Genomic DNA, 27,260 nt, shown 5'->3' with positions numbered 1-27,260 from the left:
TAATTAATTTTTTATCTTGATAATTTGTTTCATTTAATATTTTAAATTATAAGACAACGTTACAATAACTAAAGACACATTTTTTTAAAATGTTCATAAGGACTCAATCACTAACTCATACGGAAAAACATTAATCGACATACTATATTAAAAACATTCTAATTAATTCAACGCATTTGCTGAAAATTTTCTAATTAATTAAGAAAAATTCATTTACAATAATCATATTTAATCTTTTTGAGCTAACACCATTTATTTTATAAGATATTCATCGCAATTCTTTATTTGTATATTAATCTTTAAATCTGAATTATGATATATATTGTTTTTCTAAAAGTTCTTAAATAATGATTTAATACATTTATTCGACACTTTAATATTAATATTTTAAAATATATTAATTTTATCTTGTATCCATGCAACACTTATAATCATGATTATAAAAACTCAATAAAAATTCTAAAAATGAATTAGGTAGAACATAAAAAATTACACAATTAATCAAAAGACATAAATTAAAAATTAAATAATTGTCTATTACCTATAAAATACTAATACCGACTTCTAAAGATTGAAGTCGGTGAGAGAGTATAGGACACTCTGTACTAAAAACATAAAAAAGTTAATGCTTGAATGAGTCGCACTGCAAAGTTAATGAAGTAAAAACGAAGGGCAAAGTCGGTTAATAAGAATATTATAATGAGCTAAGTTGAATGAGACTCATATATATAAGTATCTCACTTGGTCTCACCTTAACTTTTTGTCACTGTACAAAGCGAAAGTTTACGCACTGTATTGTTATACATTTTCTTAATTTTTCATCATCTATTGATCTTTAAAGATATATTATAATTTTTTCTGAATATCTAATCTTAAATGTGATCAATTAACCAAATAATTATTATACTTTGTATACAATAATAAATAGATTAATATATTTGAAGATAGAAAACTGAAAAAGTAATGTATTGAGAAGAATAAAAAAACAATGTTAGAATTAATACTATAATTATCTAATGTCAATATTAAATTTAACATCCTACGTTCGAAAATGTGTTTATTGAAGTAAAAACTATGATGATAAACTAAAAATAATAATTTATTTATCATTGTAACGTAATAATAATGTGATCGTTATTTGGAATCAGAAAATGATGTACTTTGTCTTTTTTATTAAATTGTATAAACAATTCTTTCAATATTTTTAGTGGATNATTTTTCTTTTATTTTAAAATATAAATTTTCAAATAAATGAAAAATTATTTTTTTCTCTACTACTTATGTAGAATATCAAGTATATATTCAACTCAAATGTCTTATAAATTTATATGATATATTAAAAGGTTATTTGCATAAATTTATTTGTTGGTTACAATAATTGATCATGTTGGGTAGAATAATTGAAATGTTGTGTTTGAGCTGTTGTACTATTTAAAATATTTGATTTGCATTGTTACCGTAATCTATAGGTTTTGATAAAACAGTAAACGTTTGAGCCTACAATTGGTATCAGAGCCAAGATCACGACTTTGATTTTCACTGATTGCAATTGGTGCAATTATTAGGAGATAGAGTGTTTGGTACAATAACTGTCCACGATGGGTAGGTGCTTGAGATGTTGTATGATTTAAAGATTTGACTTGCATAGTTACTATCAGTTATAGTTTTTGGTAAAACGACAAACGCTCGATCATATATTATTCGATTGTAAAGCTAAAAGAAACATGTTGCATCAACTTTTAGTTTTGAATTGATCCCTTACATGTTACTCGATTTTTAAATTTAGAAGCATTCTACAATTTTCAAATATTATTATATATTGAATTATAATTTATCCCTTTCAAATTGGATAAATATACAATAAAACTCATGTAAATTTTATTAACAAAAACATTTAAATGAAATATTGGATTTGTCGATAATCAAAATAAGAAATAAACAAATTTTGATCCTTGAGTGAGAAATAAGTATTTAAATAAAGTTATAATTGCCACAATTAAATAATGCACTTACATGCATTTATCACTGTATTTTGCAACTAAAATGTCAAAAAACGTTTCCACGTATTATTTTTATATCATATTCAAAATAATTATGAATCCTAATTTTTATTATTTTGAGTTGGCATTTGTTATGAACAATCATTGTGAATAAATTGAATTTAAAAATTCTTATATCTGTGTATATCACATATTAATATATCAACCTAAGTCCAGGTAATAAAAAACTACAAAATGAACTTATTCATCTTCAATGTACACAAATTATATAGTAAAGATATATGACAATTAAGACAATGAAGTAGAATATATGCTCACATATAACAAAATATATAGGCAAGAAAAACAACAAATAAAAATATTTTTTTCTAGATATAAATATTTTTTTATAACTTTTTACAGTGAGTTGGAGAAGATAAAAGAGAAAAAATATTAACTCTTTTGGGTTACAAAAAAAATAGAAATGCAAGAAGTGTTTGTCATACAATGAATTCAGTTTCTAAATTAAATGTATACAATAAAGTTATATTTACCGTTCAAACTTTATAAATGTAATGAATTTTTCTCAAGATAAGAGTATTCAAATGTTCCCGTTAAGATATTTAAACAATTAAAAAAATTAAATATATTATTTTTCTGGAGGTAATAGCGATAGGACATTAGTAATTTGATTGTGCTAATTATACGTATGAGTTAATATGAAATATTAAAATAAATGTCATAAGAGTCAGTAAAAAGATGATTTATTGTCAAAAATATTATTATTATAAATTGCAAATAGATGACAACATTTAATCAATATTTATTTAAATCAATCCATCAGTACTTTTTATGTGATGATAGATTGTTATAATAATTAGGGGTGAGCACTCGGTCGGTTCTGTTACCGACCGAACCGAATTAGTCATAATCGGACCGAATCGAAATATTTAGCAATAACCGAACCGACCGAATTAATTTTCATAACCGATGAAAACCGAACCGAATTAAAATCGATTAATTCGGTTGGTTACCGAATTAACCGATTAGTTTTTAAAAATAATTTGTGATTTAACTTTAATTATATATGTAATTTTTTTGAACACTACAATCTACACAAATGCATAAAAACATAAAATCGCATACATCACAAATTTTTCTTTAGAATTAGGGCTGATTTTAAAATTAAAAATTAAAAAATATATTAAAATTGATAAATAATAAAAATTTATTAAATAATAAAAATTTATTAAATAATAGTATTTATTATATCGATTAATTCGGTTAGCCGATTTCAAAATTTTGACAACCGTAACCGAACCGTATTAACCGATATAATCAAAATTTTTTTATTTGAAAACCGAATTTCTGAAATAAACGAACTGAATTTCCGAATTGACTCGGTTCGGTCGGTTAATTCGGTTTAACCGAAATTTTGTTCACCCCTAATAATAATGTGTAGTTTATATGTTATCAAGTATAAGTGTCTAATAAATTAAAGGTGACTAGGAAATTAAAAGCATGCAGTAGAAATTTTTGTCAATTTACATGTAAGAGAATAATAATCAAACAACATTATAAATAAAAAATTGCATATCATTGATTGACAAAAAAGATTATAATAATTGAATATTATAATAAAATATATGCATTATTGAGAGAATATGACAAATAACAAAAGAAAACAATATGAGAAAAAAGATATGAGAAAAATTTTAGTAGTCCAAATGTTTTTTTAAAATTTAAAAAATATGTTTTTTTTTCTTCAAATTAGTTACATATGCTAATTAACACGAATTGTCAAAATTTACAATACTATTATCATTATTTTTTGTTGATTTAACTAATTTTATTTCAAATTCTAATTATTTCAACATATGTTTCCTTCGTGCATACGTACATTATTTCTAGTATATCATAATATGCATGAGCATGTGCTACAGACTAACCGACAACTCATGATTGGTGATGGTGCATGAGCATGCCTATGGTTGTTACACTATCTCTCTTGTATTAACAAGCCTTATTTAGAAAATAAAACATATCCATTTTATTTCAGAAATGCCGTCTTAGCCAAAAGGATATTTAAAGTGGATTAAATTTTAATAAAATGGATTAATTTTTAATTTATTTCATACGTAAAAATCATATAAAATATTAATATTATATTTTTTTATTAATTATTATTTATTTATTTATTAATCATTCAATAATCAAACGATTCTAAGTGTGAACAACATATATTCACTCGAAATTCATATCTGACCTGAGTTGGAATTATTTTTTCGACCTGTTCGTACTCCGATCATCCATCTTTGACTCGTACAGCATGCTCGTTGGTCACTTTCATTTGCTTTAATTTTATGAAGAAACTATAAATTAATAATTCAAATACTGAATTTTGGAAGAAAGGTCAAACAAGACAGCACATCGTTAAGGTCAAACAAGACAGCACATCGTTGACAAAACTATACACACGCGGACGCGGTAATGTTTGAAAGAAGTTTCCAAGTCCAACTCACACACATTTTCCCAATTCTATAAATACCTCTCCTCGATTCACATCCCCATAGCAACCAAAACCAATTCAAGAACAGTAAGAATCCAAAGTTCTTTTGTGTGAAGAATACGAATAAGTCATCATGTTGACCTCCATTTTCAGTCCATTCGATGTGTTCTGCGCTGAATCTCTTGGCCAGAAAGTGAGCGCATCTAATATACAGAAATCGTCTGCCAAGATTGATGATTGGAAGAGCGTTAAAGAGGCGAATCCATCGCCGCAAATGCCGAAGAAGCCGGAAGTTTCCCGGAGGCCGAGGTTTGCGCCGGAGTTCGACGGGGTCCATTGTTTCGAAACTATACTCCCTTGTTGATTTCCTTTTTTTTTTTCCCCAAAAAAAAAACTGAGCTGTGAATAGAGAAAGAAATCTATACTTGATTCTTTTATGGGATTTTTTCTTATTCTTCGTTTGCTGTTAATTCATCCGTCTTTCAGTTTGGTGAAAGACTTTATTCTTTTTGTTCAATCAATTCAAGATGATGTGGTTGACAGTTATTTTTCATTTTCTCCCCATTATGTTTTGGAATCAAATGCAAGTTTGAAACGCGTAATTATTTTGAAATTGAATTAAACAAGACTTGGATGTTGTTACGGAGTTACAGTGAATTATAAAATCTTAAAATAAGATAAATTTGGTAGAACAGATTAACAGAATACAACAAGAGAACACACATAATAAAAGACAAGGAAACAAACCTGATAGAAAATGAGACTCCATTATATCCAAAGATTATGGTAAAGATAAAAGTTATGGCCTTTAATCAGACTTGTGTATAAAATATACATAAGAAAAACAATACAGATCCCAATCGACAATTCTGAGTAGTCTTCTTGACAATTTTATACGAATCGACATCCCTGTCGCCACGAGTAGCAACTCAAACTCTAAGATTGTGTTTGGATTAAAGTATTTGTTGGGAGATAATTTTGATGGATTTGAGATATATTAGAGATGATCTTTCAGATATTTGAACTGGTTCTCCAAATTCTTCTTCAAATCAAATCATTCCACCCAAATGCATCGCTAAGAAGAATTAATTTCCGATATCCAACACCTTGGTTATACTAACTTGACATCGAGAGCCACAAAGATCTTCAACTAAGATGGAGTAAGTTGTTTCATTTGGTAAGAACCCATTAGTTAGCATCTCCTCCAAGACCCTGATCCCTTCATTTGCAATACCCACTTTGTGAAATCCTTTGATCAGCATGTTATAAGTAAAAGAGTTAGGAGAGCACCCCTTTTCCACCATGTCGTCCCACAGCCTCCCAGCCTCACACAACTCCCCCCTTTCGCACATTCCTGCAATAAGTGTGTTATAGGTCAAAACACTAGGAATTGATCCCCTTCCGAACTCGTCGAACAATTTCCTTGCTTCCCAAACCTTCCCTTCCTTGCATAGCCAATAAATCAGCGTGCTTGATATAGTGTTATCCGGGGTACAGTTTTTTATCAGCAGTGTCCTCCACAACTCACATGCTTCCTCAACCTTTCCTTCCTCGCACAAGACATCTATCAGCCTACAACACATCGCCGAGGTCGGTATGTACTTCTTGTCTAGCATCTCACTAACAATATTCACTGCTTCCCCAGATTTCTTTTCTTTGCACAAAGCCTCGATCATTACACCATATGTTACATCATTTGGTTCAACTCCGTTCTCCTCCATCTCATCCATCACTTTCGTGGCCTCGACAAACCGGCCCAACTTACAGAACCCATCCATCAAAACAGTGTATGTTGTGGCATCCGGAAACCAACCTCTATCGAGAATCTCATCAAACATTTTCTTTGCTGCAACCATATCTCCACAATCAATGTATCCGCCCATTATCGTAGTATAACTCACTACATTTGGAACCATTCCTAATCCAGGCATTTCATCCAACACCTTAACCGCACTCTCAACGTCTCTCTTCTTGCACAAAGCTTTCAGCAGTATGTTACCAGTGAACACATTGGGCACAATGCCAAACTTTTTCTGACAATTCTTGAACATAATGTAGACCGAATCATACATTTTATTCTGAACCAACGCATTGAGTAAAGTGTTGAACGACCGAACTGACCTCTGTACACGAAAGTCGTTAATTTGTAAGAATATTTTAATAGCTTCTTTAGGTTTGCTAGCAATGCCGTAGTTCCTAATCAGAGATATGAATAAATTCTCTCCGCTTTTGATTTGAGAATTCCGCAATTCATCCAAAAGGGAAGGTATGGGTTCGAACGCGCGGGCGCGTGAGAGCTTGTGGATGATGGAGTGGTAAGTGTCGTAATTATGAAGGAAATTGGGATGGTAATTACCGGCGTAATGGAAAATTTGAAGAGCAAGATCAGTATTTTGCTGGCGTAATATGATGGAGCAGAGTCGTTTGGGGAAGAGTTTCTGGGGCCAGGGTTTGATCGGGGGTGTGACAGTGTAGGATTTGAGCAACTGGGATTTGGAATTAATGGCGGACAGGTCTTGGTGGCAGCCGCTGGCAGTGGTTGAAAGGAAGACCGAGCTGTTAGCGGTGGTGAAGCGGCGGCGCAGGTGAATTTGCCGCCGACCCAACATGATGCGGAACACCAGAAACTTTGGTGATGTGTGATGCATTCGACGTGCACAGCTTTTGCTCAAAGCAAACCCCATTTACATAAATTATTAAAAATTAAATATATTAAACATGTATAAATAAAATATAATTAATCATTCATAAAATATTCGATTTATCTATGTTTAAAAAAGAAGTATGAGTACATTATGAAATTGAGGCAGCTACTCTCCATTTTTAATCTATTATCTCCTCTTTTTTTTTTCCCCAAAACATATAGGGTGTATTTTATGTTTTGGTTATCCCAACTAGGAATGCAAGCGAATCAAGTTATTTGTGAGTAACTCTGTTAAAATTTGACTCGAGTTCGATTCGATTAAATTCGAGTAGCTCAACCCTTCTCTCGAGTCGAATTTTAATTATGTATGCTCAAGTAGTTCACGAACTACTCGAATAACTATATATTATTATGTTTATTATTTTTAATTTAAGAATTATTTTTATCTATATAAATACAAATTTAAATATTAAATTATTTTGCAAAAACAATCGAGCTTTTCGAGTTTGAGTAACTCGATATTTTCACTAGTCGAGCTCAAGTTTGAAAAATAATACTCGATCAAGCTCAAATTTACAAAATTTAAATTGAGTCTACTCGAGTTGTTTGTACCTTTAATCTCAAATATATAGTCAAGTTTTTATATTTCATATTAATTTTTTTTTTTTTTATTTTACCAACATATCCATGTTGGTTTCAATAAAATCTCATTCAATGAAATCAAGGTAGCACCAGCAGTCTTAATGATAAGTATTTCTAATGTTTATTATATTCCATATCATTGATAACTGTGATTAATGAATACACAACAATCAAGAATCAAAATAATTTGAACTTGTAAAACCAATGAACCAACTACAAAGAATTGAGAACCACCAAGCGTAAGCAGGTATTGGATTCTTTCAGAAAAAAGAAGACTGATCATGAAGAACATTCAGCCGAGCAAGTATTCTGGCAGCTAATGATCTCAAGTTGCTGTTTCCTATTTGAGTCAAATCCACCAAATACCCATGAGTTAATTGTCCATATTTCTGTTTATATTCCGAAATCCGAAATATCCTCTCTAAAGAGCTCAATATCTTCTCTTGTAACCAGGTACATGGGCTTGGGTGACTGATTAGTTTTATGATCTCTGCTATTGCATTTGCTTCCTCCAATACCTTGCAACCATTTTGCAAACTTTCACCATCTATCAAAGTTAAAAGGGCGTCTAAAGCTGCCTCGCAAGCTTCCGGATTCGGTTCTTCCCTCAGAACCTGAACAAGAGGCTTTACTGCACCTGCTTCCAATAGGCAAAACGAGGATAAAACTGTACAAATACCTCGGTGAACTGGGCAGGATTCGGGTAAAGAAGAAAAGCACCAAAAAAGCGGACGCCTAGAGATCTGCAGGCTCAGCGCAGGGGAACTCAGAGAGAGCTGAGTCAAAGAAACACTTACTTTCATTCTCGTTAAACTGCTTCCCGTCTCTAACAGCAGTAGTAGATTGTCTATGATGCCTATTTCCACTACTTTCTTTTGCAATTCCACGTTTGCCTCAATTGTTAAACGGCATATAGCTCCAACAACGCTCTCTGTGAACTGGTTTTTTCTACTTATAATATTCTTACTGTGGAAAAGAGAAGTAAGACAACTTGTGAGATTGTGGGATTCCAAAAGCCACTCGGAGATTTGTGCAGATTCGGGAAGGTTAGCAATTGTGCCCAATGCTGAGGAAATTTCTTCCTCGTCCTCGGAAATCCTGACGATCACGAGCAAGACTTCGACTGAAGATTGTGTTATGTGTTCCAAGATTTGGGCCTCGTCAGCATCTTTGGTTAAGCAACATAATAGCTTGACAGCATTTGCACGTAAAGTGGAATCATCAACCTCACACAATCTCAACAACATAGGCACGGCAGAGCACTGTGAAAGGCGATCAACCAGCCAAGCCATAAATTCGGAGGTGAATTCAATAGTAGCATATTTAACAATTAACCAAATAAAATGATAAGTCAACTATACGGACAATATTTTCTTTTACCTGTCTTAATCTTGACTTGATAATAACAGAAGAGGGTGAAAGGCACAATGCATGAAATACCCTGAGAATGTTTTGCTGCACACCAGGTCCCGTAAAATTAATCAGCGAATACAATCCAATAATATCCTCGTCAGATTCCAACAATGGAACTGGAAGTGCAGCTGAATCTTCTTGTATAGTCGATAATGCTAGATTTGCAATAATTGCAGACACAAGCTCGCGCAATCTTTGTGACAATGTTTGATGATGGAGAATGTCCAACAATGGTCTGACAGCATTCTTCTTTATCGCCTCTTGCCCGTTCTTTTTTAATGTCGACAGATTCAGAAGAGCTCCAACAGCAACTGTTTTCATCTTAACATCATCATGGGAGACCAAGAGAAGAAGTAAATCCAAGACACCATCTTCTACTAGAGATGATTTGTTATGATTCGTCAATTCCATCTCCCACAAAGTTTTTGCCATTGCCATCTGGATATGATCGGGCCCTGTCAACAAAAATAATCATGGGATAGTTTTGTATCAAGAACTAACACATAGATAACAGCAAAGATACAAACATACTTGATAGCTGTTAGTTAAAAACAAGTTTTCAAGATAATTACCAGCGGAGAGACGTCGCAGAAGATATTTAAAATAGTTATTATTAGCCATAAGAACAACATTGTCATCCGAGAATGCAAGGTTATCCAAAACATTATTTGCATCCGTGGCAGCTTGATGGTCATCACTGGTTAACATAGTTACAAGAAGAAGTATGCAGCCTTGAGCATTACTAATGTAGTCACGCACTGATTCACATTTCGACAGTTCCAGCAGTAATGCCACGGCCAATTTCCCTTCCCCAATTTGCTTTCCAAGAGACCGAACAATGTATTTAATTGCATTCTCAACTTTTGCAATTATTTCCTGCAATATATATTATATCAGAAAAAGATTGCACAAAGCAAGATATGCAAAACTTAAAATGACATTAGTTAATATTAGTGAACAGAAATCAGTATAGGAGAAAACATAACTGAGACTAAATTAGTACCTTAGCATCATCATTATACTTTGAAAGCAAACAAAGTATTTGAAGGGTCTGGTTCCTGATACTCGGATCTTTAACACAGAGAAGCTCGATAAGAGTAGGTATGTAACCCTCCAATATCAACCATTCTAGGTGTATTTCCCTTTGCTTGCACAGATCCAGTAACTGTTTCAGACAAACAAGAACTTCGTCCTGCCCCCCTGATGAGAGTCTTGATTTAAGAGAAGCAAGAACAATCATGGTATTTCTCTCATGCCATTCTTCAATAGATTGCCTAAGGGTTTTGTTAGGCCTAAGCATTGAAGAATCCAATGGAGTTGAGGTCAGAGGACACGTGGTGTTATCTGCTAACCACTTCTCTATGGAGCTCCTCTCAAAAGTATACCCCAAAGGAGTTTCCACAGGATCAACCATAACCTCTTTAGTGATCGGGCAATTGAACGTCATTAGAGGTTCGAGCGGCCGCATACCTAAAGATTTTCTCTCAATTAAGTATTTATTTTCTCTATCTTCAAACGACAAAGCTATATCTGCCCTTTCTAACAAAGCTATTATCTGATCCATCTGCATGGCTTCGGCATGACTTTTTTGCAACCTTAAATTTTCTATTTCATTCTTGAATTCCTCAAACTCCCTTTTTAATGCTGTACGATCGGTCGAAACTCCAACAGCCTTTGCAATAGAGACTAACAAGTTATTGGCAAAAGTACGATCGACATTCCTTTGGTGTATTCCAAATTCTATTTTTTCTAAAATTTCTTCTTCAGCAACGGCAGCCTTAAATTCGGCATTCTTCATTTTATTAACCAGATTGTCTATGTCATCTCTAGTACTCAAGGAAATATCTAGAGAAGCGAGAGATAAGCAACTCATCACACTGCTAATCTCTTGGGTGATATCCCCTATACGCTTAGTAATAGACCTAGAATTTACAAAGAGATAAAACCTGTTTCTGTCACTACAATCCCGGATAAGTTGCTTCGCCACCTTCGTTTGATGGTTTAGAGTCTGCACAACATTTCTCAAGCTATCAGAATCACACAAATCCTTCCTACTCAACTCGCTCAATAGAGGAACGAGTTTATGCAAATATGATGATAGTTGGGCAAAACTCTTCTTTTCAATGATCATATTTTCAGAGGCTACTCCTAGCGCAATGATGTCTTCTATTACCTGAGAAACGACTTCCATGATAGTATCAATTGGCAAGTTAGCTACCGCATCTGTGACCATTTTCAAGAACTATAAATTTCACAGCGAGTTTCAGTCGAATCCCGTTTGAGGAACTTCACTCAACATATAACTCATTGTCTCCAAGCGAAAAACGGGCACAAATCTCTTTACAGTGCCTCAAATTCCCACATTCAAGAATACCAGCAACAATAACCATACAGAACTTCCTTCTTTAATTCATAAAAGAAGCAACAATAAAGAAAGAGTGATCAGAGAAAGGAAACAGGCAAACACTAAATTCTATCACGTCCTCAACCTGTTTCTTATTGAAGGCAACAAATTTTCAGAAGCTAAATTCAGAAGAAAATATCCCAAGATAAACTTCTCAAAAATGTCAACAGCAGAAACAATTCAGAACACCTGAGTCTCACTTGACTTTAAAACTTCCAAAAATTTTCTCGATCAAGCAGAGTTTCAACAAATTATCCCACGCAAAACTGCAAATAATCCAACAGTAAACTTTAATCACAACAAGAAGACAAGCTGAACTTTCTTACACCTTTTTTCCACAAATGATAGAGTCATAATAGTCAGCGTTAATTCATTAAATCTCAAGTTTTGAAAACAAGAAAGCTGACCGGAAGACACTAATCCTTCCCTGAGAAAGCACTCAACCGAAAATGATATATATCAACAGCAAGAAGACCATAAATGCATCAAAGGGAAAAAGTCTTCTTTACTTTCTATTAAAAAACACCAAGATCTTGTTAAGAACTTGGATATTCATTAAAAAGATAGAAACCCAATTGGATCAATTACATGCAAAGCAGCCCATCATAGCAAGCATGATTCGTGCATGTAACAATATATTATAATTATTAATTAATAAATATATATATATAAATTTTTTAATTAAATAATCATTAAGGCCATCTCCAACCCATAAATCTATTTTGGTGCATTTTCTGCACCAAAATAGTGCAGTTTCTGCACCAAATATAACATTCATCTCCAACCCATTTACTTCAAATCTTACACTAAAAAGTATATTCCTAGAATATTATTTTTGTTTACTATTTATTTATAAATTTAACAATATAATTATAATTAATGTTAATATTAGTATTATAATTATAATTTTATTTTTATTAATAGTTAAATTTATTTATTTGATTCTTATATATATTAACTCTAATATTTATAATACGAATTAATACAAATGCTTCATTATTAAAATTGACATAATTTTAATACAGATAATTTATTTTTAGAACTTAATATGAATCCAAATTCAAACATCTGAACAATTATATTCCTCCCACAAATGATCAATTAAAATATTTCGTAGTGCATAGNTAAAAAAACAAAAAAAAATAAAAAAAAAAAAAGAAAGAAACTCCCTGCGCCAAATTGGCGCAGAGGGAATGGGAGGTGCGCTATTTTTGTTGGAGCTTCTCCCCCTGCGCCGGCGCAGGGTTGGAGATGCCCTAAGTACAATAAAATAATTATCTTATAATTGATTTTATTTAAGTTTTCTTATTTGAAATTTTTGTATATTAACTTCATTATCAATAATTTAAAATATTGTTTTTTTCAAATTAGACAATGAGTTATCATTTATCCAATCTTCACTGGTCCTCTTCGCAACCAATATAATCAATATAAATATACTAACATTAGCAATTTGATTATTTATTTAAAAATAATTTATTGTGATTGAAGAATAATGAATAATAAATTTTCTTCAAAAAAAAAATTAAATATATAAATATGGAGTAAGATGTTTAGAATTTTAAGAAGTCAACAATAACTTAACCCAGTTTTGATATCCTGCATACCTACCGTGTACACCTATGTGAATACCGATGATGTGTCACTCACCTATTGGATGTGATGAAATATAGAAAAATTACGCATCCAATGGGTGAGTGACACCTCATCGGTGCTCACATAGGTGTACACGGTAGGTGTGCAGGATATCATAACTTAACCATTACAATGATAATTTTTTATTTTTATAAATTTGGTTAAATTTAATAAAGATAGAATAAGAATATGTAATTTAATTTTAAAAAATATTTATATGTTTATTTTGACTTAGGCTGCGTTTGGTTGGAGGATAAAATAAACTAATGATTAGTATGTAAATGATAAAAAAAATGATTATCGTAGAAATGTAATATATGGTGAAAAATAATATTATGTTTGGTCAGATTTTTAAGTGTATGATAATTTTGAATTTTTTGATGAAGTGACAAAATTGCCATTTCTTTTTTTTTTCTTCTTCCACTCCGGCGGCGGTGGTCCGACGGTCGATCCTGCAGCGGAGGTGGCGGCGACGGTCCGGCAACGTCGGTGTGGCCGGCGGCGGCTGGTTCTCGGCAGCTGCGACCGACAGCGGCAGGCCGGCGTCGGCTGCCGGCGACGATCGGCCGGCAGTCGGCAGTGGTGGGGCCTGCAGTCGGTGGCGGTGGTCGGCCGGTGGAGACGGTCGGACGGCTGTGTCGGCAGCGGTGGCGGCGGCGGTCGGTGGGCGGTTGTGGCGGAAAGTGGTGGTCAGTTTGGATATAGGAGAAGGTTAAAATTGAAAAAATAGGAAGGATTAAGAGTTGGATAAATAATTCTAGGGGATGAGAAGTGATTATTTTATCCCAATTAATATAACCTAATCATTCATAGGAGGGATTGACTTGATTAAATAAAAAACGTACCAAACATGGGATTAGGTGGGTTAAAAACTATAAACGCGCCTAATCCCTTGAACCAAACACAGCCTTAGTGTATTTTGCGAGCCGGAACCAAATGTATGCCTCCAAATGAGCTATTCTACTTTTAATCTATGTACGTTGAGCTAAACTTGTATTTAATATAGGTAGCTCGAGTAGAAAAAGAAAGACAAAGCTCATCATGTCACGTTTCGAGCTCGGACTCGCTCTTGCGTAGCTGTACAATGGACCCCTATAGCAATTATTTGTAGTCGTCCTCGCTTTACGAAAATGATTAACCAAAGTTGTTAAAGAAGTCAATTGTAGTCTATTACAAACTTATTTTAAATCTTGAATTTTTAAGATGTAAGACTATGGACATCACACATAAAAATTAAAATTTTAGTATGTAGCTCAAGTATCCCAAATTAAACGCACAAAAATTAAGAAAATTCTAGCCCATAAAATCTAAATGTTATGAAGTTAATTGACATATATTATTTTTATTTTGTTAAAAAAAATAGCCCGTATAATATTAAATTATGGCTCCATGAATTAGCAAGCTACAAGAAAAGTTGGAAAGCAAGAAACTGGACTAGCTAGCTAGAAGTTCTATACCGTCGGGGATTGAATTTTTATTTAAGCATTATTTGAGGTTAAAGATAAAATAATAATGAAGAGATAAATAATCTAAAATAATAAAAAAATAAATGAAAAATGATAATTAATAAAGTATTTGGTTTGACTGTTAAGTTACCATTTTGTTTTATTTTATTAATTAAATTTGAGATAGGATGTTAAATTACCATTTTGTCCTATTGATAATTAATAAAATTTTAATAATATTATTTATCAAGGATAATATTGTAAGTTAAATGCAATAATTTGATTGACGTAAGATAAATAATTAATAGACACCAAATAAACATGACATTTGACAAGATAAATTATCAATGAATTAAAGCTATTTTTTTGTGGTTTTCGTTGGGTGTCCCCTCCCTTTAATCCCTAAAAAAATATTAATAGTTTTCGTAAATTGATAAAATAATTAAAATTAATTTTATGTATAATTGTATTCTTTCATTTACATCAAAAGTTAACAATTTAATTCAAAATAATTATATATCACCTTTTCTAAATAAAAATTTATCATTTGTTTTTATTTTTCTTGATTTTTAAATTTGATAATTGAATTTCATTTCCAAAATTTTTATAGCATCTACAACATTTGTAGTTGTGTTGTTTTTATTTTGAGTTTTTTTTTTTTTTGGTTTTGCTGTACAAAATCTACATATATTAATATTTTAAACTAGTATTTCATCTTCATGTTTTTCTGAACAATTTATCTTTTTTCATGTTTATAAATATAATATGAGTCGTCAATATGGGTTGAGCCTATTAGGTTGACTAGAACCGCAAAACAATTTAGTTGGGTTATGTTGAAATTTTATCTACTCATTTAAAGGCTGGCTAGCCCAGTCGGGTTGCGAGTCCACCCGACGAGCTCGTGGCCACCATGTTAGTGAATTTTTTGTACTCATTATTTTAGATAACATGTGGAATTGTGAATTTTATTAAGATTTTTCTAGAATTTTTTATTTATGAAATAATCAAATTCAATGAATTATTTTTTGATAGGTTGGCCCGCGATCCGACTCACCAAACCCGCAACTCATCTTGGATTGTTCTGGGTTGAGGATTCCCCAACGCTCTAGGATAGCAGGACGACACGTTGGATAGCGAATTTTTGGTGGGCTGACCCGCCTGACAGTATTAACACAATCCCTGTTTTTTTCCATTTGTTTTGGGAAAAAAACTCCCCTCCAACCATTTGTAAAACACAAAAATATATATAAATAATTTATGTCGAAATACTTTATTCATCGTTTACTCAAAATAATCTCAATATTTTTTTTCCGAATGTCTCTCATTTCTTTCTTGCAACGACTTGATTTGTATGTCTGCCCTCTTGATCTTTTTTTTCCTTTCCATTTTAGAATATTTATTACCAAAATATAAAAATAATCGAATAAATTGTATACAACACATATTTCCTTGACTATCAGCAATTATTTATAGACGATAAAAGAAGGGAGAGGGGAGAAACAGCTACACTGGAAGACTTGTCAAACGAGACGAGACAGCTGGCTGAACTCGTGCAAAAGACTTGAACCTTCGATTTCTTCGACCAAATCCACATTGAATATGTTTTGATTTATATATTATCATTGACCATTAGCAACGTGTTCGTGTTTATACAAATATTTTTTTTAATAATTAACTTGAGTTATATTCAAATAATATTAATATCATAATTATAAAAATTAATAAAGAATCATATTGTACTTTTTTTTTAAAAAATAATTTAAATTGTTTATATTTAAATGAAATCATTGTAAAAATTAATGTGAGAATAAACTATGAATTAAAAAATAGGAAAAAAATATATGATGATACCACATTATCTCTCTCTATATGCTCAGACTTAATAATAGTAATAGATTATATGGAAAACCTCGAGCTAAAATTTACAATTGATATTAATAATGTTAATTTAATTTTTTTAAATACTTTAATAATAATTTTTTTTTTTGAATTTGCTAATTTTTTTTTTGTGAAATACTAAGATTACTAAATATTTGTTTTCTAAAATATATTAATAGAAATGGAATTGAGTTCTGAGACAAAAAGAGTGACAATACGTGCTTAAATATTTGGTTTTATTTATGAGAATGAAAAAATAAGTAAAAAAATGAATCATAACATTTCCAATACTTTAAAAAAAAAAAGGCTTTATGGTTAGAAAGATAAGAGGGTTCAATCATATCATTATACCAAGAAAATGGAGGAGTGATTTCATGCGATTTTTAAAAAGATGCTTTTAAAAAAAGAAGAAAAACAAGGTTTTTTTTAAACTTGAAAACTTCTCTATGGAAGCAATTTCTAAATGTCAAAATAATGTTTCAACACATATCCTTTGCTAATTCTTTTCTCAAAGACAAGAACCAACATTTACGGCTAAACCAGAAGCCACAAAATCGACACAGAAGTGAATATTAAAAGAATAGTCACCACACCTACGTACAAGCCAAGAAACCATTGTGCATAACCAAAGCTATGAGATCACCAACTCAAATCGCTCTACGTATGCAAACAAATGGTCTATTTTATAGACCAAGGCAAGTTTCTCGAACTGTAGCATCATACCAATGGCATGAAAATCCGAACGTGATAGATCATAGATTGATATTATACCACTTTGGCGGAAGGGTGAGAAGTTCTTTACTATAACTTAAGTAACAATATTCATATCAGGAAATCTATCAACATCCTACTGGCTACTGTAAAGGTTAAGTTGTCGACTGCAAAAATAGAACCACTAATTACGTCGTCAAACAGTCATCCGATACATCCCACTTATTGATATAAGAGCAATCTACTTAATCACTAACCTTATCATCAAATCCCTGATTCAAGTCTTGCCTGCTTTTTCCTCTCTTCATTTTCGCCTTCACGCGAGATTTTGTAATTAGGGTCTGCACTGTGTTTGCAAAATTCCCAGCAGCCATTATTATGAGAAGAATCCCACTGGTAATTACCTGAGATAGATGGGCCATTTTTAGTACCTAACTAGGCAAAGTTGATCACATACATTTAAGTAAGAGTAAATCAATCATCGAAATATGGTATAACAGTTATTGTCTCCCTTTTTTTAAAAAAATAACATGAACAAATAAGCAAGCAGCAAATCGCAGGTAAAAATTAACCCCGTAACTTTACCTGCCACTCGGAAGTAAAACCACCAAGTGCAGTTTTAAGCAATAAGACCCCCACATAGGCCTCAAAACCCTGAAAACATAACATAATGGTACTCACACAGATCAGCTTTTTGGTGGTAGTCAGTAGTCACAGCAAAGGATGTGCTCTTTAGAAAAAACACATTTTCCAAAGGAGGAGTTTATTCAAGTACATTATGCAATATTCAAGTTTTTATGATCAACAGAACTTAAACATGGGATACCTGCAAAGTAAAAAGGATAGGACATAGCAACAACAACTGACCCTCCACTCCAGCAGTTTCTCCCCAAACAACATCCATTCTTCTGGCCTGCAAGGTAAAATACCACCAAAAAATGTACAGAGAAATTGAAAGATCGCTAAAATTGGTTCAAGGGACGAGTCCAAGTCAATCAGCCTAGTTTTTCATATGACTGAACGTGTTGCAATAGCATAAATTCAAGGAACATTTTATCAGGATGTAGATTGGAGTAGAGGGAAACCATTTAGCAGTTGTACATTTCAAAAGGTATGCTTGTGTGTGTGTGTGCATGCATGTGAGGAATAGCAGGGCCACAGGTGACCATCCACACTGGTCTTCCATATCCGCCCCTGCTAGTGCATATGGGAACTAAAAAGCTGTATAAAATTTCAACTGAAACTCCAAGAGATGAGAAACGAGAGAATTGACAAGTGAAGTACAAAAACTACGTGTTGAAAACAAAAAATGTATAACTTACCTTGCCAAGTGCAATCCGTGTGTACAGTCTCTGCCTTTGATATCTATTCTGAAGAATCATGGAGACTCCTTGCATAATCGCCCATTTCAAAAACAGCTGTACACCTCTCTACAATAGGCATTTTCATTTCAATAGCTTTTTATCGCAAAAAAGGGGGAAAAGGGAAGCAAACAGCTAATGACACTAAGCTAGGTACACACGTTAATATCGATTATCGAGTTAATGGATTTGTGCCCATGTTTGCCAGGCAGGGAAATGTTGGAAAATGGATAAATACCTGTTTTTGGGAACAATCAGGTCCTCTCTCTATCTCCCATGTAAGACTTATGAGAGCCATAGCCATAGCATAATAGTGATGCTTAATCCACCTGCACAAGTAAATTCATCACTTATGAATGAAAGTATATAATACTGTGAATATCCAAAATCATCACTCATAAAAGTACACATCACTGTGACTATCCAAGAATCTCAGCTTTGAAAATATGACTGAAAAAGATTCTACATAAAGCTCAGACAGCAAACATCCATTTGAAAGTTTATTCCAGAAATTTTGGCGAAAGATCAGCCAGATAGTCATAAAGTATCTTAATTACGAAAGTTGAACGAGTTCGAGCTTAGAAAAGTTAGACAACTCGAATAAAAGACTTACTTTTATTTTTGTTTTAAATTGGATTATCGTCACAATTGTCCAGTAATGGCTCCAATGGAAAGACATACAAATGGAATGCAATATAATAAAACTTCATTTCCTGGTTTATTTTATGATGAGCACAAAAAAGAATATAAGGAAAGACTGTTCCGCCACCATGCTGAATATCCAGCTTTGACCATCAAATGAAACGAAAAAACGAAAATGGTAGCAAAATAGCAGTTTCCTTTCATTGAAACCCATACCTGAGTGCAATAAATTCTACACGTAGTTGATCAAAACAAAATTTTTACAAGAAAGACAATTAACACACTTGTTCATGAATCATGAGTCACACAGACGAGTAGTAATTGAATTTGAGATAAAGAAATTTTCTTCAAGGATGCAACCTGATATTTGACGAGACCTTCAGCAGTCACAATTTACTTGACGAAGACTGATATCCTCATTACAAAATTTAACTGCTTACAAAACTGATGGAAAAGTATAGTGGCGCTCGTTTCCTTTCACTACTAGCTCAAAGGGTACTCCACTATCCAAACGTGATTAGATGCAGACTTTTTTCATTCATTCAGTTTCAATCGGAGTTTCAAATTAATGTGGATAAACTTATGAGTCAGAACTGGAATAATATAATCTCTAAACAAACAAAAAAAGTTGGGTGAGCAATATATTCCTTTTCTTGAAAGTAATGATTCTCTTGAAGCAAGCAAAAATTTACGTAGATTTTGCTTCCATATTATCCTCAAGCTCACTCTTACATCAAAGAATTAAACATTTGATTCAACACATTCAACCACATAAACTTCCACATCAAAATCTGCCACAGCGATAAACGAAAAAAAGAACACTACAAACAAAGGTTTTCTGATTCTAAGGGAAAACTTAGTTCACAGAAAGTGTTGACATAGACAGAGAGGTGGAAAGAAAACATTACACTGTAAAGGACCAAAAGGCCAAACAAGATTTTGGAACCTATATCAAGACTGAAAATGTATGAACCATGTTAATTACCATGGGCGTATGCCGCTTCCATTAACTCTCAAAATATTCTCTCTCAAAGTCAAACCTGTGTAGAGATACAGCAACCATGCCTGGATGGCAGAAATTGAGTAGGTTACATTTTAAGTAACCTTCGCATAAATGATACCTAAAAGATAAAAATTACACATGATATACCTGGTAAAGTTGAACTGGCAATGCAGGCAAACATCCATCCCAAATCCATGACCTTCACGTCAGCAGCAGTGATGGCAAAAAAAGGAACAAGAACGCTGTTCTATCCTGTCATGAGATATGAGTCATGCTAAATATGAACCAGAAAGGTAAAATTGCTTCTCCATCAAATGCCTAAGAAGATTTATAAAGCTCAAGACAATCAACCACCTCAAGCTATATAAATAATTCCCTTAGCGAAATGAACAGAATTAAAACTAATTAACAAAAAGTTTAGCAGAAATCAATGAGAAAAATTAAATGTTAGTTGGCTTGAAATATTTAAAGATGAATCATACTCTGAACTTATTGTATTCCTCTTTCACTTTTAGTTGCACATCCTTTCTGTTCGTCCGCACATTAATTGGACCAAGAAACATCCTCAAAAATCTCCCTAATATCCAAGAATGACAAATAAATACCATCACAATTGATTATGACGTGTAGAATCAACTCTCTACCAACGAAGAAATTAATAGAATCCCACCATGAGATTTGGTCGGGAGAAATGCAGCTGCGTCTCCTTCGCTCAGGACATATCTTGCTCTAACCAATTCATCTTCCAACTTGAGAAAAATAATGAAAAAATCAGCGGAAAGCAGGCATATACAAACAGTCAAATACGATCCATTTGGTGGGTAAAGTACCCGTCTTTATAAATTTGCAGGGTAAATGAACAAATTAAATAGTTCTCCCTTTTTCAACATTACTAGGGATCAAAGCGGAAATAGTTTTTTCCCACTAAAAACATATTAATAACAACATAACATCTGTATCGCGTGCATGCGCAGAGATAGTCAAGTTTCAAGCTGAGCACACACTTTTTCGGCTTGTTTGGAGCTCCGAAGAGAGGAACGCAGGGAACCGATATGGGAGTCGAGTGACGCAACGCGCTGGCGGAGCGCGTCTTCTTCGCGAGAGGTGCGGGATATGAGGGATGCCGCTAAGTCCTGCAACTCCTTGGCTTCTTCAAGCAGCCTGGAAACCTGGCCCCCGACATCTCGATCAGCCGGCGATTCTCTCATCGGTGCTCGGGAATTGGGTGTTACTGGGAATCGGGGAAATGGATGGATTCAGAAGTCAGAAAAACATTAAATTAAAATGAAATTTGAGGGAAGATGATCCACGTATATGAGTGATTTGATTATGTGAACCGCTTCTAATTATTTAAATTTAAATTAAATAAATATAAGAAGAATCCCCATAAAACAAAATTAATTCGAGATTCGATGGTTTACTCAAAAACTTTTAATATATTAATTATTAATTATTAGTGGTTCCTTTTATAAATGTATTTAAATTTAAAAAGTATTTTTCTTGGTAAGGGTCGATACTCGAATTGAAACAAAATGAAATGAGTTTGCTTAAAAGTTTGAATTGTATCTCAAACTCAAATTTATAAACATAAATGGTATGTCGCTCAATTCAATTCTTGTGAGGTGAAATCTCTATATAATTACTATTCTTAAAGAAAAACAAATATTTAAGCATATTATGAAACTTGAACTGGCATTCATTCANTATAAACTCAAGTACACGAAGCATAACTATATACAAAAAAGAGAGTATTTGATGATTACACATGCTTTCACGTTTCTCGTCTAAGCGGCGACAAAAATAAAATTGTCATTGAATTCCTCCCAAAGTGATACTTTGGCAATTAGCGTATATGTACTGGGGTAGTTAGATTCTCTAAATACCTCCCAATGGGTCTTTTCTTATCATGTGTATACTATGTTGGAAGTGTTCTTTGGAGCTTAGATTCCAACCATACATTCGCTAACGCTTCATGTTTCCTGCTCCTCTGTGTAATCCTCGAAAATAACAGACTACTTCAATGCATCATCCTGCGGTAAATAAGATAAAATACAACTCCAGGAATGAATGATTTTAACAGTTACCAGTGCCGTAAAGTCCGTTTCATTAATTGTCATTGCAGCACATGCACTTGAGCAGCCGACTCCAGAAACCAGCAGCCGCTTTCTGTTCTGTTGACTTGACCGGATCCTTGAATTTTGCCTTCTCGCTAAGTCCTTCAAATGAGTTCACGAGATTCTGAAGCCTGGCAACAAACTCGATCAACAAAGAAGTAAATGTTGCAAGCGACAATGCACTAGCACTTTCGTACGTCCTTATTTCACGCTCATTCAAAGGGAAAGGTGTATCACCAATGAGGGAGACCCGAGAAGGCCACATTGTCTGCTGTCTTAGCATATCTTCAGCAGAACCCCATTGTGACGCAGAGATGTTGACAGTCGCGTTTGGATTCTGCGGATCATAGTTTGGTAATTGTAGAGGTGCTTTTAGATTGGTCATTGATTCACTAAGCGAATTTATCACGGGCGGTCGCTTGTTTTCATTATCTTTGAGATCTTGTAGTTGTTCAGGATCGGCAAATTTCTTAGGACGGTTCTTAGTTTCCCAACTCTCTGCATTAACCAAATGATACGATTTTTGGTCAATCATCAGCTGCAAATCCTCTGCGGCTTCATGAATTTCCTGGAGCAGGTCTCCCGGATTTAGTTTTTCCATCTTCTCTACTTTTTCACCAAGCAATCGTAACACTTTAGCTCCTTCAGTCCCAACTCTATGAATCTCATTCTTAAAAACCTGCCTCAACTCCAATGATGCCTACAAAAGGTAACATAATTGGTTACATTACGTAACAAGAAATGGATGGTGGTCTTTTTGGAGTTTCAAGTTTCATAGAACAGGGCAGGTCATGATACATTAAAATCTTTTTAATGATGAATCATGTATGAAGCCCACCAACGTATTATATTATAACTTCTGATGGCAACCAAAGAGATGCATAAAGCGCATTTCTTTGTTACAAACAGGAATATACTGTTAGGTCACGGCAACCACTTGGTTAGACATGATATTGAGCAATAAGAACTTTCATTCACTAGCTTCAGGATGTTAAATCGATAAATCGGGTTCAAGAGCCTCAAATCACAAAATATCTAGTCCATTTGAGGAATGTATTAGGAATATAAACAAGTCAAGCTTCTAAAATTTCACGATTTGCTAGCTGGATTAAAAAGAAATCAGGTCCTGCTAAAGCTTCAGCTCCTCAATCTCAAAGTAAAGAATCTCAAGTTCAAACACGAGTTGCGAGCTGGCTCACAGAGGAGCTTGGGCTCAAGTTATGTTCACAAGCTATGCCACAAGTTCGACAGGCAAGTCCTCACTTATTGACTTGTTAATCAATTTTCAATGTAAAATCAACAACTAAAATTTTTATATAACAATATATATGCGTATTTATAAGTTTATTTTGATTTTACAATGTACAAGCATTTGAAACATAATTTTAAGCTTGGAAATTAGGTGCATAGCGTTTGAATAGCATAAGTTGAGCTCCTGTAGAGTTAGCGCGACAGACAGACGAGCCAGCTCAGCTAGACAGATACCCTTGATGATATTTTTATTCTAATTACTTTAAGTAATTTTCACTTTTATTTTAATTTTCCGAGGTCAGGTTAATGACTTGCATCTGCTGAAGTTAAAATCCTGTCTTATATATGGACAGGGAGACTCTGGGCAAATCCCATGCATATATATGGCAAATGGATCAAATGCAACATCTATCCTTTAAGCATGCCAGGAGTGAGAATGCTAATGGTAATGGTAATGCTGCATAGAATTAAATATTTCAGGAAAACCTGTATTTCTGAAAGTATGCACCCATGCATTGCCATAACCATGAATGCACAATGCCTTAGAGCACCACTAACTTTAACATATTCATTCCAAGGATAATTGAACATTCTATAACGACCATGAGGTGGTTCCCATACAGCAAAAGCTAGCTGCAGAAAGAAAGTTAAAATTAAACTAATATTTACATTTCTTTGCAAGGAATTCTTCTCTAAGTATAAAGCATTAAAAAGTATTGAATACCAGGGACTCCTCCTGGCTTGTGGACTCAACTGCAGCTCTATATCCTTTGTACAGGGGATCATCAGAAGCCTGGTAGAGAAGAATCTTTGAAGGTATTCTAGTGTATTCAACACACTGCAAGTACATACTGATACATCCTGAACAAGGACTCCAGTTATTGATTTAGAATACATTTGGTCAACAGAATTAAATATAATATGCACAAAAGTAAGCAGCAATTTAACAACAGAAAAAGAATCAGATATTCACCTTCCAAAGAACTAGCGACCCCCTTGAAATTTTTTGAGACCAATTTATGCAAATCCTCGCCAGCCCAAATGGGGTAAATACAAACATTTATGATCAAACAAACACCGGCACCAACTGCAATAAACAGCAACCTAGAAACAGCTGTTCGAACAAAATGTGAAGATCCCGATACCAGCACAATGCAAAATGTCAGCAAGAACACCCGGAATCCATATTCGTACTGCTTCATGGCAGGGTGCAACTTCAAATAACTAGCCAAGGAGCCTAATACTCAGAAAAATGCAAAACACCAATCAATTGTGATTCAGACGCTCCAAGAAAATCAAATCATAAAACTGAATTGGATCAACAATTTAAATGCAAGGCGGGAAGATATACCAGCAATGAAAATGCTGACAACAACCACTACTTCTTGGTATTGACCGGCCATCTTAGATAATTCTGCAATGCCCAGCGATAGTGCTCCAGCAGAAAAGGTCCCTAATGCGCGGTTGAACCCTTTGTTTAATGTCGCCCCTTCACATGCGTGATACACCCCATCATCAAGTGGTTATATTTGCTTGCATACCAGTTACGAACGTTAAATAAGTTTTTTTTGGGGCTAAATGTTGGCTAAAGCAATAAAAACATTCAAGAGAAGGGGGGCTAGGCCGATATAACTGAGAATTACAAGAGCCACCTAAAATACCAAAATTAAGCTAAGAAGGTAATGAACATTACAAAAACAACTAAACAAGCTTATTTATGAGAAATAAAATAAGGTAAGTTGATTTTATCCATCTTGGAGAGCTCTCTAGCGTGGTGTTCCTTCTTCATAAAACAAAGTACCAAAAGGTGGGATATTAGACTGATTCCATTCAATTTTATTTATTTAAGGAAAGAAAAAAGTCAAATTTTAGTCTCCCACTCGTAGATTTTGTTTCCATACACAGCCTAATTTTTGTGCCCTCTGATTGAGAACTATACCTGCATTATCCCCCTACCATATTATTGCCACGGGTCCCATTGCTACTTGGCCACCATAGGAATGAGAATGAACATAGAAAATACAGAACAAAGAGTTTGATCTGATGATTAGGTTTACGGCAAAATTCTTACGGACTAAACACATAATTATTGATTATTCTCCATAGAAACGATTACTAACGCCAAACCCTTCATAAATTTAAGGAAATGTAGAGCTGATAGACGCAAATCGGAGTTCCTTTGTAGTACCCCTATCCACCACAACTTTCGTTATCATGGTTTATGATGATAATCAGGCAATCAGCAAATAGTGAACGTAGAAAACGACAAAATACACTCCGTTTAGTGATTCAAAATCATTTAAAGTACATAGACAAACTTACCAATGCTAAATTCAAACACGACGACGACAGTGAGGATAGCCCAGATGGAGTATTGGCTTACATAACTTAAAGGCTCTTTGAAAAAAATAAGAACCGAAACCAGAGATAAAGCAGAGCCCATCTTAGCCGCAAACACCGCCTTCCTAGGATCAGAACGACCCATTTCATATGCCCTAACCGCAATTCCCTTGGCATAATTCCACCATTTGGAAAACCTGTCCAACGTGATCCGATAAAGCCGATGTAAACAGCCCTCATGGCGAACGTAATAGGAATCTAAACCCTCGTCAGAATAAAACCTCCTCGAAAGCAATCTCTCTTGGCCTCTCTCCACAAAACTCTGCCTAAAAGATCCGAGATTTGCGGCCATCATTGTTAGTTTCTGAATCCAGATTTCACAGAAATAAAAGGAATCACCAGAATTCCAATTTCTCGGAACATGGGATCAGAGCACAAATTCATGGCAGGAAATTTTAAATATAGTTTAGAATTATAGTCTGAAAATGGTGGGTAATCCTATAATCCCCGTGTCATCGACAGTGGAAGGGTAGTTGACGATTAGGCTCGCGGAGGGGATGCGCGGCTTCGGTACACGTGATAGGCCAATAACATGTTAGGTGGCCCACCCCTTCCTCAATTATTCTTGGATATTTGTTTATATTTAATTTAATAATTAATTTATAATATATTAAATTAAGAATCTTTACTTTTTTCACCAAAATTAAATATCACTCATATTAATTTATAATATATTAAATTAAGAATCTTTACTTTTTTCACCAAAATTAAATATCACTCATTTTTAGTAAAATTATTCTTACTTTTAATTTAAAATATTTTATATTATATCATATTTTCACCTAGTATACTGTTCTTTCAGTCAACATAACCAATGATTTTTTTTTTCAAAATGTTTAATTAATATGCTTTTATAAGATTTATAATTTTAAATTATTTATTGTGATAAAATTCAATAATTTCACCACATGGTTTAAAAAAAGAAGTAGAGGAGCTACAATTTAATGTTTAAAAACATATTATATATCATTTCAAAAATCTGTGTCTCACATGTGTGATATTATTAGACCCCACAAATTATTGTATTTTAAAGACATTTATGATTCATAAAAAAAAAAATCTCTTTCAAAATAAAAAACCAAATATAAACTACATTATTGTACTTATTTTTGAGAAAATATATGTAAGAAAGAATATATAGTCATTGTTTTTCTATCAATCAAAATAAAAGTATATAAAAAATACGTGTCTATCATGTGATATTCTTAGCCCCACAAATTATTGTATTT

The 27,260-nt window shown here is 33.4% G+C and overlaps 3 protein-coding genes and 1 pseudogene across 4 annotated transcripts; all 4 read right to left on the bottom strand.

The window, feature by feature from the left end:
• Positions 1-4,845: 4,845 nt before the first annotated feature.
• LOC140983255 (uncharacterized) lies at positions 4,846-7,140 on the bottom strand. Its single transcript, XM_073450214.1, has one exon. It carries the CDS (start codon positions 7,134-7,136, stop codon positions 5,574-5,576), a length of 1,563 nt encoding a protein of 520 aa, XP_073306315.1. The 5' UTR covers positions 7,137-7,140; the 3' UTR covers positions 4,846-5,573.
• A 706-nt stretch (positions 7,141-7,846) lies between these two features.
• On the bottom strand, positions 7,847-11,270 carry LOC140982485 (U-box domain-containing protein 44-like). Its single transcript, XM_073449015.1, has 5 exons — positions 11,134-11,270; positions 10,191-11,032; positions 9,760-10,063; positions 9,155-9,642; positions 7,847-9,036 (listed from the first exon to the last, which is right to left on the bottom strand). Exons 2-5 carry the CDS (start codon positions 10,983-10,985, stop codon positions 8,035-8,037), a joined length of 2,589 nt encoding a protein of 862 aa, XP_073305116.1. The 5' UTR covers positions 10,986-11,032; positions 11,134-11,270; the 3' UTR covers positions 7,847-8,034.
• Positions 11,271-11,383: 113 nt separating this feature from the next.
• Positions 11,384-21,579, bottom strand: LOC140982486 (uncharacterized; annotated as a pseudogene).
• A 397-nt stretch (positions 21,580-21,976) lies between these two features.
• Positions 21,977-26,566, bottom strand: LOC140982465 (aluminum-activated malate transporter 4-like). Of its 2 annotated transcripts, XM_073448975.1 has the most exons (6): positions 25,954-26,565; positions 24,983-25,120; positions 24,605-24,868; positions 24,356-24,492; positions 24,118-24,264; positions 21,977-23,080 (listed from the first exon to the last, which is right to left on the bottom strand). In XM_073448975.1, exons 1-6 carry the CDS (start codon positions 26,324-26,326, stop codon positions 22,373-22,375), a joined length of 1,767 nt encoding a protein of 588 aa, XP_073305076.1. In that variant the 5' UTR covers positions 26,327-26,565; the 3' UTR covers positions 21,977-22,372. The 2 variants fall into 2 exon arrangements, with proteins under 2 accessions (XP_073305076.1, XP_073305077.1); XM_073448976.1 differs by lacking the exon at positions 24,118-24,264 and having other exon boundaries at positions 25,954-26,566.
• Positions 26,567-27,260: the final 694 nt, after the last annotated feature.

The sequence above is a fragment of the Primulina huaijiensis genome, chromosome 8, assembly GCF_012295235.1.
Source record: "Primulina huaijiensis isolate GDHJ02 chromosome 8, ASM1229523v2, whole genome shotgun sequence".
Lineage (NCBI taxonomy): Eukaryota > Viridiplantae > Streptophyta > Magnoliopsida > Lamiales > Gesneriaceae > Primulina > Primulina huaijiensis.
The sequence above is the reverse complement of the archived record's forward strand: the minus strand, read 5'-3'. Positions and strand labels throughout refer to the sequence as shown.

Coding starts and splice junctions, on each gene's coding strand:
- LOC140983255 (XM_073450214.1), bottom strand. CDS start 7,136: ATGCATCACACATCACCAAAGTTTCTGGTGTTCCGCATCATGTTGGGT.
- LOC140982485 (XM_073449015.1), bottom strand. CDS start 10,985: ATGAAGAATGCCGAATTTAAGGCTGCCGTTGCTGAAGAAGAAATTTTA. Junction 9,643..9,759: donor TCTGCGACGTCTCTCCGCTG/GTAATTATCTTG, acceptor TTTTGTTGACAG/GGCCCGATCATATCCAGATG. Junction 9,037..9,154: donor TCAAGTCAAGATTAAGACAG/GTAAAAGAAAAT, acceptor CGCCTTTCACAG/TGCTCTGCCGTGCCTATGTT.
- LOC140982465 (XM_073448975.1), bottom strand. CDS start 26,326: ATGATGGCCGCAAATCTCGGATCTTTTAGGCAGAGTTTTGTGGAGAGA. Junction 25,121..25,953: donor CGTGTTTGAATTTAGCATTG/GTAAGTTTGTCT, acceptor ACGCATGTGAAG/GGGCGACATTAAACAAAGGG. Junction 24,493..24,604: donor GGTCGCTAGTTCTTTGGAAG/GTGAATATCTGA, acceptor GTCCTTGTTCAG/GATGTATCAGTATGTACTTG.